General features: G+C 42.8%; 1 protein-coding gene across 2 annotated transcripts; it reads left to right on the forward strand.

Annotated features, from left to right (window-relative positions):
- The first annotated feature begins 109 nt into the window (after positions 1 to 109).
- Positions 110 to 11,557, forward strand: sin3aa (SIN3 transcription regulator family member Aa). 2 transcript variants are annotated; one of them, XM_079450681.1, is made up of 21 exons: positions 110 to 152; positions 2,933 to 3,153; positions 3,407 to 3,586; positions 3,677 to 3,783; positions 3,882 to 4,167; positions 4,325 to 4,564; positions 4,810 to 4,962; positions 5,152 to 5,307; positions 6,221 to 6,310; positions 6,406 to 6,524; positions 6,635 to 6,845; positions 6,968 to 7,084; positions 7,170 to 7,408; positions 7,752 to 7,935; positions 8,021 to 8,612; positions 8,710 to 8,879; positions 9,091 to 9,264; positions 9,356 to 9,448; positions 9,549 to 9,643; positions 9,738 to 9,933; positions 10,025 to 11,557. In XM_079450681.1, the coding sequence occupies exons 2-21, from the start codon at positions 2,974 to 2,976 to the stop codon at positions 10,253 to 10,255; spliced, it is 3,813 nt and encodes a 1,270-aa protein (XP_079306807.1). In that variant the 5' UTR covers positions 110 to 152; positions 2,933 to 2,973; the 3' UTR covers positions 10,256 to 11,557. The 2 variants fall into 2 exon arrangements, with proteins under 2 accessions (XP_079306807.1, XP_079306806.1); XM_079450680.1 differs by lacking the exon at positions 110 to 152 and adding an exon at positions 1,778 to 1,927.
- Positions 11,558 to 12,030: the final 473 nt, after the last annotated feature.

Consider the following 12,030-nt stretch of genomic DNA (forward strand, 5'->3'; position numbering starts at 1 on the left):
GGGAGCGAGCGCATCTTTATTCCGGAGGATTTGGCGGGTCGTATTCAAATGACGGTGACGCAAACTCTCGCGTAGACCAATGGGAAGAGAGGGGGGCGTTCCCGTTTATTTGTTCCAAACACGAATCCGGAGTGCGAGGCTCTTTTTCGCAGGTATGTACCAGCTGTGCAAAAGAAAACAAATTTATCTGATCAAATATATCTTTCCGTCGGTGTTTGAATGCTTTCTGCCGGGCCGGTCGTTCGGTGGATTAAAATGTGTGTTAATCGGGGCTGTTTGTTCGATCATGGTACATTAAGGAGAGAAAAGGGGGCAAAGCTTTGGCCAACTAAAGCCCCAAAGAAAGATCTACCCGTGTCTTGTGACACACAAAGTCGTCCGCGTGTGTCCGATGTTTCCGTGAGGTCTTTTATAACTTGTTTTTAATCCAAAAGCAGCGTATAGATCTGTAGTTGCCTGTCTGGTGTTCAGAGGGGGAGGGAAGATCTTCTCATACACGGTTAGACATTTTCCCCTTCAGTCAGTAAACAAAGAATATTAGATCAGCCAGCGTGTTTCTGTAAAAATGCGTGATCGGATCTCTCTTTTCACGTCCTCGCACGATCGCATATACAGAGTCCATGTTTACGCCACCCGATTTTTAGTTCCCATTTTGACTTTGGGTCTGATTACTAAAGGACAACACGATAGAGGCGTGTGTGTTTGAGCTCTGGCTCAGTGGTGTCATGTTCGTGTGTTCTGACTCGATCCCGAAAACATGCGTGCGCGAGATCTGTGTCTAATAAACGCATTTGGTGGTGTTTAAGTGCCAGTCTTTTGTTAGCTGTCGTGTTATAGCGCTCTCTAAACAACATGTTTATTTAGGGTACTTTGCATCGATATCGGTGCAAACTCGTTCGTTTTGTTGGTCTAAGTAGTCGGGGTTCGGGCTGTGTTTGGTTTTGGTCGTATTTTGAGCGAAACGCGGTTCCGGAACGGCGCTGCGGTGCGCACATATACGCGCGCGCGCGTCTGAGCTCAGACTGACTGCGGACGGACGGAAGGGGCGAGGAATCCCGGGCACTAGCTTAAACTCCGCCTCTCGTGGGCGGAGCGTAAATATGAGCGCACGTCATATATAACGCCCTCCCCTGGCGCTTGTCCAATCGGAAGCAGGGATCTCTCGAAGTAAACGCCTTTCGGTGCTACGTCATATAACGCTCTCTCTCAAAGTGCTCCGCCAATCGGTGTTAAGGATCGTGTAAAAAGGCGTTTATTATGTAAAATCTCTGCTCTTGATTGGTTAAGCACTCTGAGGGGGCGTAAGGAATGACGTAATCTTAGATGGTCACGTGTGGAAGAAGTTCAGGAAGTTACGGTGAAAGCGTTCAGACGTAATGCCGCGAAAATGTTTTTTTTTTACTTCGACGGAGATTGATTGTGCAGTTATGTTAAAGTTACATTTGGGTTCAGTTAGATGAAGCTTGTTGTTGCTCCTTTTCGAGTCGGCGGACAACAAAAGCGACGAAACTAGCAACGTGCTGCTAAAAGCTAGTCCCCCTACAAGGAGTTTACTAGTGTCGATATCAAACTGAGTGTGTGTTTGTGAGGGAGAGAACTAGTAAAGTGTTGGCTCCACCCCCGAAAATAAATTTAATGTATATTTTGAGTGACAGTCAAAACGTTCAATTAAAAAAAGGCATTCTTCCCCGTCGGCGTCCCACGAGCTAAGAGCCTATCGCAGACCCGGTAGGCGGAGACTGGGCGCAAAACCGTCTAAGCCCCGCCCACTCTCATCGCTTGTTTTCAGTCGGATTTGTTGCGTTGGTTGATTTTAAAATCTGTTTTAAAATGTTTTATACCTTTCCATACAGAGTTTTAATATTTCGACCGTTTTAACTACTGTTGAATGTTCACGGTACAGCGTGAGTTCGTGTAAAAGAAGCAGGTGAGTTTCGGTGCTCTTTATATGTGTATCGAGTTTTTCTACGTTACTTTCTACGTCGTCGCGTTGGTTTTCTCTCAGAGGAAAACGATCGTGCTTATTTTCCACCGTTGCCTTTATAAAAGCGAATGATTTCCTGACTGAAGTTTGCCGCTTTTAGTCGCGAGTTAGCTAGCTAACGTAGCATTTTCTCCCTGCATGTGTGGGACGGACACACACACACACACAATATACACGTACGTACACACACACACACACACACACACAAACTAACGTTATACACGCATTCACATACTTGCGCATAAGTTCACTTGCGCAGTTATACTCGCATAAAGTTATACACAGACACACCACTTTCTATATATAAATACACGCACACGCGAGTCACGTGTCAGTTTTTGTTATTTTCATGCTTAGGTTTCAGTAAGCAAGAATATAAACACGAAATAATTTCGGTGTTGTTATGTGTGAAGTTGTACAAATAAAAGTCGTTCGAATCAATCTTTTTGCTCGCATTTGTCCTCCAAGAACACCTTAAATGTATCCTGAGTGCATTAACTGTATAATATTATTTATTTTACCCTTATATTCAGTGACATACTATTATTCTAAAATATTTTTTGTTTTTCAAACCCTTAATTTGTTAAAACACCAGTCTAACCTTGATCTATCATGAAGAGCTCCGCTCTGACGTCCAAACCTGTTTATTAATAAATGTACATATTGTCGCTATAGCTTCATATAGACTTACTGTTGATTATTGGGTTGAATTTTGGTAACCACACTGGTCCCCGTTGACTTCCATTGTGTGAACACAAATCCAATGAGACGTTTCTCAAAATATCACTTTTGTGTTCTACGGAAGAAAGAGTCATACAGGTCCTGATCATCAGGGTAAATAAATAATGACAGAAAAGGATGTCGCTGTTTCTGTGTGCGGTGTAGGCAACATCAGAAGTTTTGAACAGATGCATTGTGGATTTTTTAATAAGGAGCTCTTGTGTCTAGTCTCTTCCAGGTCTAAGTGCCCTCTTGAGTATGACTACAGCATGAGGAGGTGTTTAGAGGATCAGGAGACAGTGTTCACCCCACAACAGCGCAGGCTTCCCAGCAGCGCCGAGGGCTTCCAGCACAGGGTTCTTGCCCCGGCGCCCGCCGTCTACGAGGCTGTGGCTGACAGCATGCAGCCTACGCCGGGCATACAGTATCCCGTTTCCCAGGGTTACAAGGTACTGAAACTCACCGTCATGGCACATTTTGTAATCAGAGGATTGTGTTCCCATTGCGTTATGTTAAACCGTAATATTACGAAACCTCAAGCAAGAACTGAAGACCGCCAAAGTTTCTAAACTAAAAAAGAAGTTAGGAAAATATAATAAAAATATTTTTTTAGATATTTAAGGGAATTAAGTGGAAAATATACAAAAATGACAATGTAAAACTATTAAAAGTTGGAAATTTATAAGGTGTCTGCTTTTTTAGGTGCCCACAGTAACTCAAAGCTCTGGTCATGGTCACACCCCCAGCCCGGTGGTCCACAGCGGGTCTCACCAACACAGTCCAGTGGTGCAGTCCCAACCTCCCGCTCCAGTGCAGGGCCACAACCACCCTCCTGCCCCCTCTGCCTCTGCGCAGGGGCAGCAGCAGTTTCAGAGACTGAAGGTGGGATGCGGAAATTTGTGTGTGGATGATTTGTGACACAAACAAACAGCACGTGATGTCTAAATTGGATCATCTTACTCTGTCCTGCAGGTGGAGGACGCCCTGTCTTACCTGGACCAGGTGAAGCTTCAATTTGGAAATCATCCACAGGTCTATAATGACTTTTTGGACATCATGAAAGAGTTCAAATCCCAGAGGTGAATATTTTTAAGTCTGTTAGGTTTGAATGCATATAAACAACTGGATAAAAGTGATGCTTAGAAAATGTTTAACACGCCTGTCTTTCATTGTGCAGTATCGACACCCCGGGCGTAATCGGCAGGGTGTCCCAGCTCTTTAAGGGTCACCCCGATCTTATTATGGGGTTCAACACGTTTCTTCCGCCGGGATACAAGATCGAAGTTCAGACCAACGATTTGGTTAACGTGACCACGCCTGGTCAGATCCATCACATCACACCACATGGCATCTCTGTGCAGAACATCCCGACCGGAGCGGCTCCACAGCAACAGAACCAGATTCCTGCAAACCCGACTAGCACGGCTTCCACGCCACCCGCCCAGCCTGCACCGAAAAGCAAGGTTTGACAAATTACCTGTTGTGTTGTGTTTTATTTCAATTTACTTTGTGGAGACTGTGAGGATGCTTTTTGCACTCTAAAACCGTGGCACCTGGAGGTAATGTTTAGTTCGGTCAGGGTCACTGATCTTTCCATCTTCGTCTCTCCAACCGCTGCAGTCTCCTGCTCTGACTCCGAGCTGTCATACCAGCCCCTCCATCCCCCCGTACGTGTCGCCGCGGTCGCCCCCGCTGCAGCCCCACACCCCCGTCGGAAACACACCCTCTGCCCCTCCACTGCAGAACAACCAGCCTGTGGAGTTCAACCACGCTATCAACTACGTCAACAAGATAAAGAACCGCTTCCAGGGCCAACCCAACATCTACAAATCCTTCCTTGAAATCCTGCACACATACCAGGTCGGGTTTGACACCCAAAACACTGTAAACATACAAAATTAAGAGTTTGTGATACCTTTTCACACCTAACATAGTGGATTGTACATGAAGTATTCCTAAAAAAAGATTTATATACGCATATCAGGAGTGAGCCCTTGAGGATTTGGCAGCAAAATGAATAAACACCATTGGAGTCATAAGATGTGTGTCACAGGCGCTATAATAAAGATGCTAATAATCCGTTTATGCGGCGGTTTGTTAAACAGAAGGAACAGCGCAATGCTAAAGAAGCGGGCAGCAGCTACACGCCATCACTGACCGAACAGGAGGTTTACGCCCAGGTTGCTCAGCTCTTCAAGAATCAGGAAGATCTGCTTTCAGAGTTCGGCCAGTTTCTGCCCGACGCCAACAGCTCTGTTGTGAGTTTTACTGTGGCCCTGCCTCTTTTGACTCCGCCCCCTATACCCAAGCATCATTCTAGTTTGAGGAACTTTTAATTCAATGCTTGAAAATTCTGGAACCCAACCAACTGTCACTTTGTGGTGGTCAGGTCGTATGCAGTGAAAAAGTTATGCGAGGTTTTGATCACCTGTCTCGCATTTTTCCAGCTGTTGAGCAAGACGGCGGCAGAAAAGGCAGAATCTGTGCACAACGATCACGGCGGAACCGTTAAGAAACCGCAGCTCAATAACAAACAGAGGCCCAATCAGAACGGCTGCCAGATACGCAGACACTCAACTACAGCCGTCACCCCGCCTGTGAAGGTACAGTACCATACAGTTCAAGAATATTAAAATGATCATTTCCAAGCTCTGGAAAGTTTATAAATTCATACATATAAGTTTGTAGATTTTAAGATAAAATATGTCAGTTCAGAAGAATCTTCTTAGGAATAGAGATGGGTATCATTTTAATTATATCGTTTCCTATTCTTATCGATACCCAGTTTTATCGATTCCCAATTTTGATTCCACAGTTGAAGTAACAATTAGATTTCAACCTCTATGGTCATGTAGCCTGTTCATTGACAGGTTTTGTGTATATATACACATGGCAACCATGTTTTTTCTGATTTATTACAATTTGTATTACATGGTTAAACTGTAGTTAATATAATGAAACTATGGTCAATTACTTCTTTATTAGTTTGCATGCACATTGTAACACATGCACATTTCTGAAAATATGCACATAAGAGGAATTAAAATTTATTTTAAATTATCCTATTACTAGCCTTTCGAATCTGGTTTTGGTTTTCACAACCAAACCCTACTTAAGAATGTTTCCTCCTCCAGTTGAGAAAATACATAAAAGCCAGTGTTTAAAATAATCTCTACCCCAAAATCACAATGGTGAGCTTATAGTAATGAATTGTTATAATTTCTCATTTGATTGGTTGGTTATGATTTTGCTGGAAATTTGAGTTAAAATCACAAAAAAATGATTTATGTTTCAAACGGAGAAACTGAAGCAAATTTTACAGATTATAGCTTTAATAAACTCTAAGGAGGTAATGTAAAGTGTTTATAAGGATCAACGTTCCTGCTCATTGGCTTGAAATAGTTGTGAATGCTGGAAGTCCGTTTGTGAATGCAAACATTAGAAAATGGTTTACATTTTTTTTCCTGCACTGTCCTGCTTCATTTCTCAGACCAGTTTGTCTTTGTATTTTTCCAGAAAAAGCCCAAGATATTAAATCTCAAAGATCCATTTCTGGCAGAGGCCGGCAAACACGGTGGGGGAACTGAATCCCTCTTCTTTGACAAGGTAAATTGCTGTGGATTAACTCTCTTTACATCTTATGTCATGTGTTATATTAAAGACCTTGCTATTCCTCTTGACTGATGTTGATGTGTTTCCAGGTGCGGAAAGCCTTGCGTAGCGCCGAAGCCTATGACAACTTCCTGCGTTGCCTGGTCATTTTTAACCAAGAGATCATTTCACGCGCTGAGCTGGTTCAACTCGTGGTTCCATTCCTGGGGTGGGAAGACTGCTTTTACGATTTAAAGTTTAAAAATGAACAGTTTAATAGACGCTTTTGGAAGTGACTTTTTCCATTATTCAAAATATTTTACCAAACCTTTTCAACAGAAAGTTTCCTGAGCTGTTTACCTGGTTTAAGAACTTCCTGGGATATAAAGAGGTGTCACACTTGGAGACGTACCCCAAAGAGAGAGCCACAGAGGGCATTGCCATGGAAATCGACTACGCCTCATGCAAGCGTCTGGGCTCGAGCTACAGAGCTTTACCCAAGAGCTACCAGCTGCCCAAATGTACCGGCAGAACACCACTTTGTAAAGAGGTGAGAAACCACAGAATATGTAATGAAATAATACTATCATATTGTGCAAACCTGATATCTAAAGTGAAGTGTTTAAGTGAAGAAAGATATTTACACACTCCCCTTTATTTCCTGTATATCAGGTGCTTAATGACACCTGGGTTTCTTTCCCGTCCTGGTCGGAAGATTCTACATTCGTCAGCTCCAAGAAAACTCAGTATGAGGAGCACATGTACAGATGTGAGGATGAGCGATTCGAGGTGAGACACTGCCCTCACGCATGAGGTTTTTAAAGCATTGGCGTAACGCCCGTCTTGATAAAATCCATGTTGATTTCTTCCGCAGCTGGATATGGTCCTGGAAACAAACCTGGCCACCATCCGTCTGCTGGAGTCAGTCCAGAAAAAAGTGTCACGGATGTCTGCCGAAGAGCAGGCGAAGTTTCGACTGGACAACACTCTGGGTGGCTCCTCTGAGGTCATTCACAGAAAAGCAATACAGAGGATATATGGAGACAAAGCTCTGGACATCATCGACGGGCTGAAGAAGAACCCCGCTGTGTCGGTTCCCATTGTGCTAAAGAGGTTAGAGAGAATTAATGAACAAAAGTATTTAATAATGTTATGAATTAGCTTTTGTTCTTATATTTCTAGTTTTCATTCAAACTTTTTACATTTATGTTATGGGTTTTGGATGTGCTTTTGTCGTTTTGTTATTTTTAACATTAAGTTTAGTTTTATTACAGCTTTAGTTGCGTTTTGTATTTAAAGTGTCACAATACATTTTAGTTACTCAATCTAAACTAAACACAACTTAGAAATGATCAAACGTATAAAAGTTGATTCTAATAAAACTTTTTTAAATAATATTTACGCATTATTTTTATTATAATGATGATTTTATCTCTTCTGTCTCCTTCACCATCAGGCTGAAGCTGAAAGAGGAGGAGTGGCGAGAAGCTCAAAGGGGTTTTAACAAGATATGGAGAGAGCAGAATGAGAAATATTACCTGAAATCTCTGGACCATCAGGGCATAAACTTCAAACAGAACGACACTAAGGTTCTGCGCTCCAAAACTCTGCTCAACGAGATCGAGAGCATCTTTGATGAGGTGAGACATCTTTTAGAAAAGAATACAGGACTTCATTTGTCATGAGATTCCTCACCAAACAATAAATGTTTGTGTGTTTGCCCAGCGGCAGGAACAAGCTTCGGAGGATAACGCTGTGGCCCCCACAGGCCCTCACCTGACGCTGACTTACGACGACCGTCAGATCCTGGAAGATGCCGCTGCTTTGATCATCCACCACGTGAAACGACAGAGCAGCATCAACAAAGGCGACAAATACAAGATCAAGCAAATCGTCCACCACTTCATCCCCGACATGCTCTTCTCTCAGCGGGGGGTGCTGTCAGACGCAGAGGAGGAGGAAGAGGAGGATGACGAAGAAGATATGGACCTCGACGAGGGGGCGTCCAAGAAGCACAATGGGCTGACGAGAGGAGCGAGCGGGAGCCCCACAAAGTCCAAAATGCTTTTCAACGTGTCCACAGCTCAACGGCTTCGCTCCTGCGATGATCCGTACAACCTGTTCTATGTGAATAATAACTGGTACATCATCTTCCGCCTGCATCAAACGCTGTGCTCGCGTCTGCTGCGGCTCTACGTGCAGGCCGAACGGCTGCTCGAGGATGACCTGAGGGAGCGCGAATGGGAGAGGGAGGTGCTCGGGCTCAAGAGAGATAAAAATGAGAACACGGCCGTCCAGCTGCGTCTGAAGGAGCCCAGTGAGTTGAAATATCCTGTTACATTTATATCTGATGACCAATATAACCCAGGGGGAAGATGTGTTCGACTTACAAAAATGCTGTCTCTTTCTTTCAGTGGACGTTGATGTGGATGATTATTACTCTGCGTTTTTGGAGATGTTGCGGAATCTGCTGGATGGGAACATGGAGGCGTCTCAGTATGAAGATTCTCTCAGAGAGATGTTCACCATTCACGCTTACGTCGCGTTCAGCATGGATAAACTCATCCAGAACATTGTTAGACAGGTCAGCGTTTTTTACAGTTTTTACACTATTTTGTACAAAAAATGACAAAGCAAAACAGGTTTTGTTTATTATCTGTTGCGTTGGGTAGCACCGCCCATTTCAGTCTTTCTGATTGCCTGGGAGTTGTCTTTCAATTTCATTGATGAAACCAAAGAAATCTCACCTAGGACTAGATATTTTAAATTACATTTTCTTATTTCTCTTTTTCCAGCTTCACCACATTGTGAGCGATGAGATCTGTGTTCAGGTCACAGAGCTGTACCTTAATGAGAGCAGCCACTCGGCCACAGGTGGATCTCTGCTCACTCAGAGCAGCAGAACAGCTGCAGAAACATCTTACCAGCGCAAAGCCGAGCAACTCATGTCTGACGAAAACTGTTTTAAGGTACAACCTTCAACCAAAGTGTACTCAAGGGCAGAGTTTAAAAGTTAGGGTTGCCCTGTTAAAAGTGATCTACCTCTTTCTTTTCCTCTAGTTGATGTTAATGAAGAACCGAGGAAACATTCAGCTCACAGTGGAGCTTTTGGACACAGAAGAGGAGAATTCAGACGAGCCGGTGGAGATGGAAGTGAGTTATTAACTAGAAACGTAAATCTGTGTAGTACAGCCGTTTTACGTTTTGTTTGTGCATGGTGGGCATTGATGTTTCCCTCACATTGTGTTTATAGCGTTGGTCAGATTACGTCATGCGTTACCTGTCGTCCGATTTCATATCTCCAGACGTGAGAGATCATCTGGCGCAGAAGCCAGTGTTTCTGCCGAGGTATATGTGGCCTAGTTTGACCTTGAACTAATTTGCATACAAATCTAGGTTTTTATGTGGCTATATGTATTGACACATCTTCCCGTTTACGTAGGAACCTGCGGCAGATTCGAAAGTGTCAGCATGGCCATGAGTCTCAGGAGAAGGAGGTGAAAGGAGGAGGCAGAAAGGAAAACGCTGACAGCATGAGGATGGAGTGCATGTTCAAACTGAACTCCTACAAGATGGTGTACGTCTTCAAATCAGAAGATTACATGTACAGACGCACGGCGTTGCAGAGAGCCCATCAGGTAATGATGATATTTTTGCAGGTTTTCAAATTCAAAATATTTTCTGTTTAGCAGCTTTTCCTAAACGAATTGAATAATGTCTCTTATACAGTCTCATGAGAGAGTGAGCACCCGTCTGCACCAGCGGTTTCACGCCTGGACCCAACGCTGGGCGAAAGAGCACGTGACCAGAGACATGGCCGCCGAGACCAGCAAGTGGCTGATGGGAGAGGGGCATGAAGGACTGGTGCCCTGTACCACCACCTGTGACCCCGAAATCCTTCACTTCCAGCATATTAATAAGTACAGGGTCAAGTACGGCAGCAGCCACAAGAGCCAGTGACATCAGCAAGCAGGGTTGGGGCTTGCACGGAACATGACACAGCCAAGCTATTCTGTCATGTTTGTCCTGTGACATCAACACACATTTAAACATTTTTAACAGTGTTTGTTCCTTTTTATAAGCTGCAAAAACCACAGGTCCCCCAGTGCCAAAACACGGGGCACCTGTCAGTCAAACCTGGTCCGGACCAATTAGCACAGCTCTTAATACAGACCTGCCCTCTTAACTGATATCAAGATCAAATCCGTGTTCTGTAGCATTTAAACACCATTTGAGGAGAAAGTGTGTTCGCTGGATTTGATAGTGTTTCTGTCTGTCACATTCGCAGGCAGCAGATCTAAATCTGATAGTCGACGTGTCTGAATCAGACATTCACTTAAATGACTTTTTATTGTCGGCAATTCCTCTAGTTTTGGAATAAGTGCACTTAACTTTAACACAAGAGCGATTTATTCTGCCACATTTCATGGAAAACAGAGATCTGACGTTCAAACAAACTTTCATTGTAATATTAGTATGAATACATTTTTATTTAAGATAAAGACAAAAAATAAAAATGTGACGGCAATAAAAATCTCGGGCCTGTGTGTCAAGAATCGGAAAGCAGGTTTGTGTCTCTAAATGTCGATGAGAACGCATTTATTTCTGCACAGTACACCAGCTTACATGTCCAACACATACAAGCAGTTCAGCGGTTTTGTAAATAAAATGTAAATATTGCCAGACCTTTTTTATGCCAGATGTGCGTGTTGTGTTTAGTGCATTAGTGTGACGTTTTGAGAGAACGTCGCAAGAGCCCACATGAAAAATGATGAAAATGCAAGATGGTTTATTACAGTTTTTACCAAAGGGAGTTGATTGTTGAGGTTGGGTTGTGTTTTCTTTTTCGTGTGTTACCTTTTTGTTTTTCGCTTTTCCTTTGTCTGTTTTTTTATTAGGAAAATGTTACTTTTCAAAATATAAATGTATCCAGGTTCTTGTTTTTGAAATGGTAGTTTTTATAAGATAAAAAGCATTTTAATTTTTGATGTTTAAATATGGATCTTGTTTCTGTACACTTTTATCACTGACCGTTTTCAGCTCTGGCAAACACACACACACACAAACACACAACTGTATGAATGTAAAGGTCTTCATTGTTGTCAGAGGTTCCGGTCTTCAATCTGGATAGATTTCTGCTGGACAAATTTAAATATATATACACATTTTAAAAATGAGTCACAAAGCATGTCTTTTCTGTGGATCATTATAGACCCTTTATTTGTATATTATTTAAATTAATAAAAATTACATTTGTAGCATAAACATTTGGATGCAGTTGTTATTTATATATATATTGACCATAGTCTTACGGACGGAAGCACAAAAGTTTATTATTAAATTCCTTTGGTAAGTAAAAAACAGATTATTTTATAAAACAAAGTCTTGTGTAGCCACTGGGTGCCGTTGTCGTTTTGCATTTTATGATCTCCACAGTGGCCGACGAAGTCCACAACTGGACTCTCAGTGGATTAAAGATAAAAGCACCGAAACTCATATCTGAGTCATCATTATGGTGAAAGCCTTTGATCAACCTTTTGACATGTTGACATTGCACGTGATGACTCTTAACAGACTACATCCGCCATCTTTTCACTGCCACGAGAAGCTGTTTCCTGTTTGTTCTAGTGATGGGAAGCGATTCGGATGTTTGAATCTCGTTCAGCAAAATGAACGAATCATTTTTCGAGTCATTTCGTTCATCTGAGCAGAGATAAATGAATGTTGCATGTTTA

The sequence above is a fragment of the Barbatula barbatula genome (genome assembly GCF_947034865.1).
Source record: "Barbatula barbatula genome assembly, chromosome: 25".
NCBI lineage: Eukaryota > Metazoa > Chordata > Actinopteri > Cypriniformes > Nemacheilidae > Barbatula > Barbatula barbatula.

Excerpts from the sequence above, each read along its gene's own strand:
- sin3aa (XM_079450681.1), top strand. The coding sequence starts at position 2,974 with ATGAGGAGGTGTTTAGAGGATCAGGAGACAGTGTTCACCCCACAACAG. Across the intron at positions 4,565-4,809 it reads AAATCCTGCACACATACCAG|AAGGAACAGCGCAATGCTAA; the intron begins GTCGGGTTTGAC and ends TTTGTTAAACAG. Across the intron at positions 4,963-5,151 it reads CCGACGCCAACAGCTCTGTT|CTGTTGAGCAAGACGGCGGC; the intron begins GTGAGTTTTACT and ends GCATTTTTCCAG.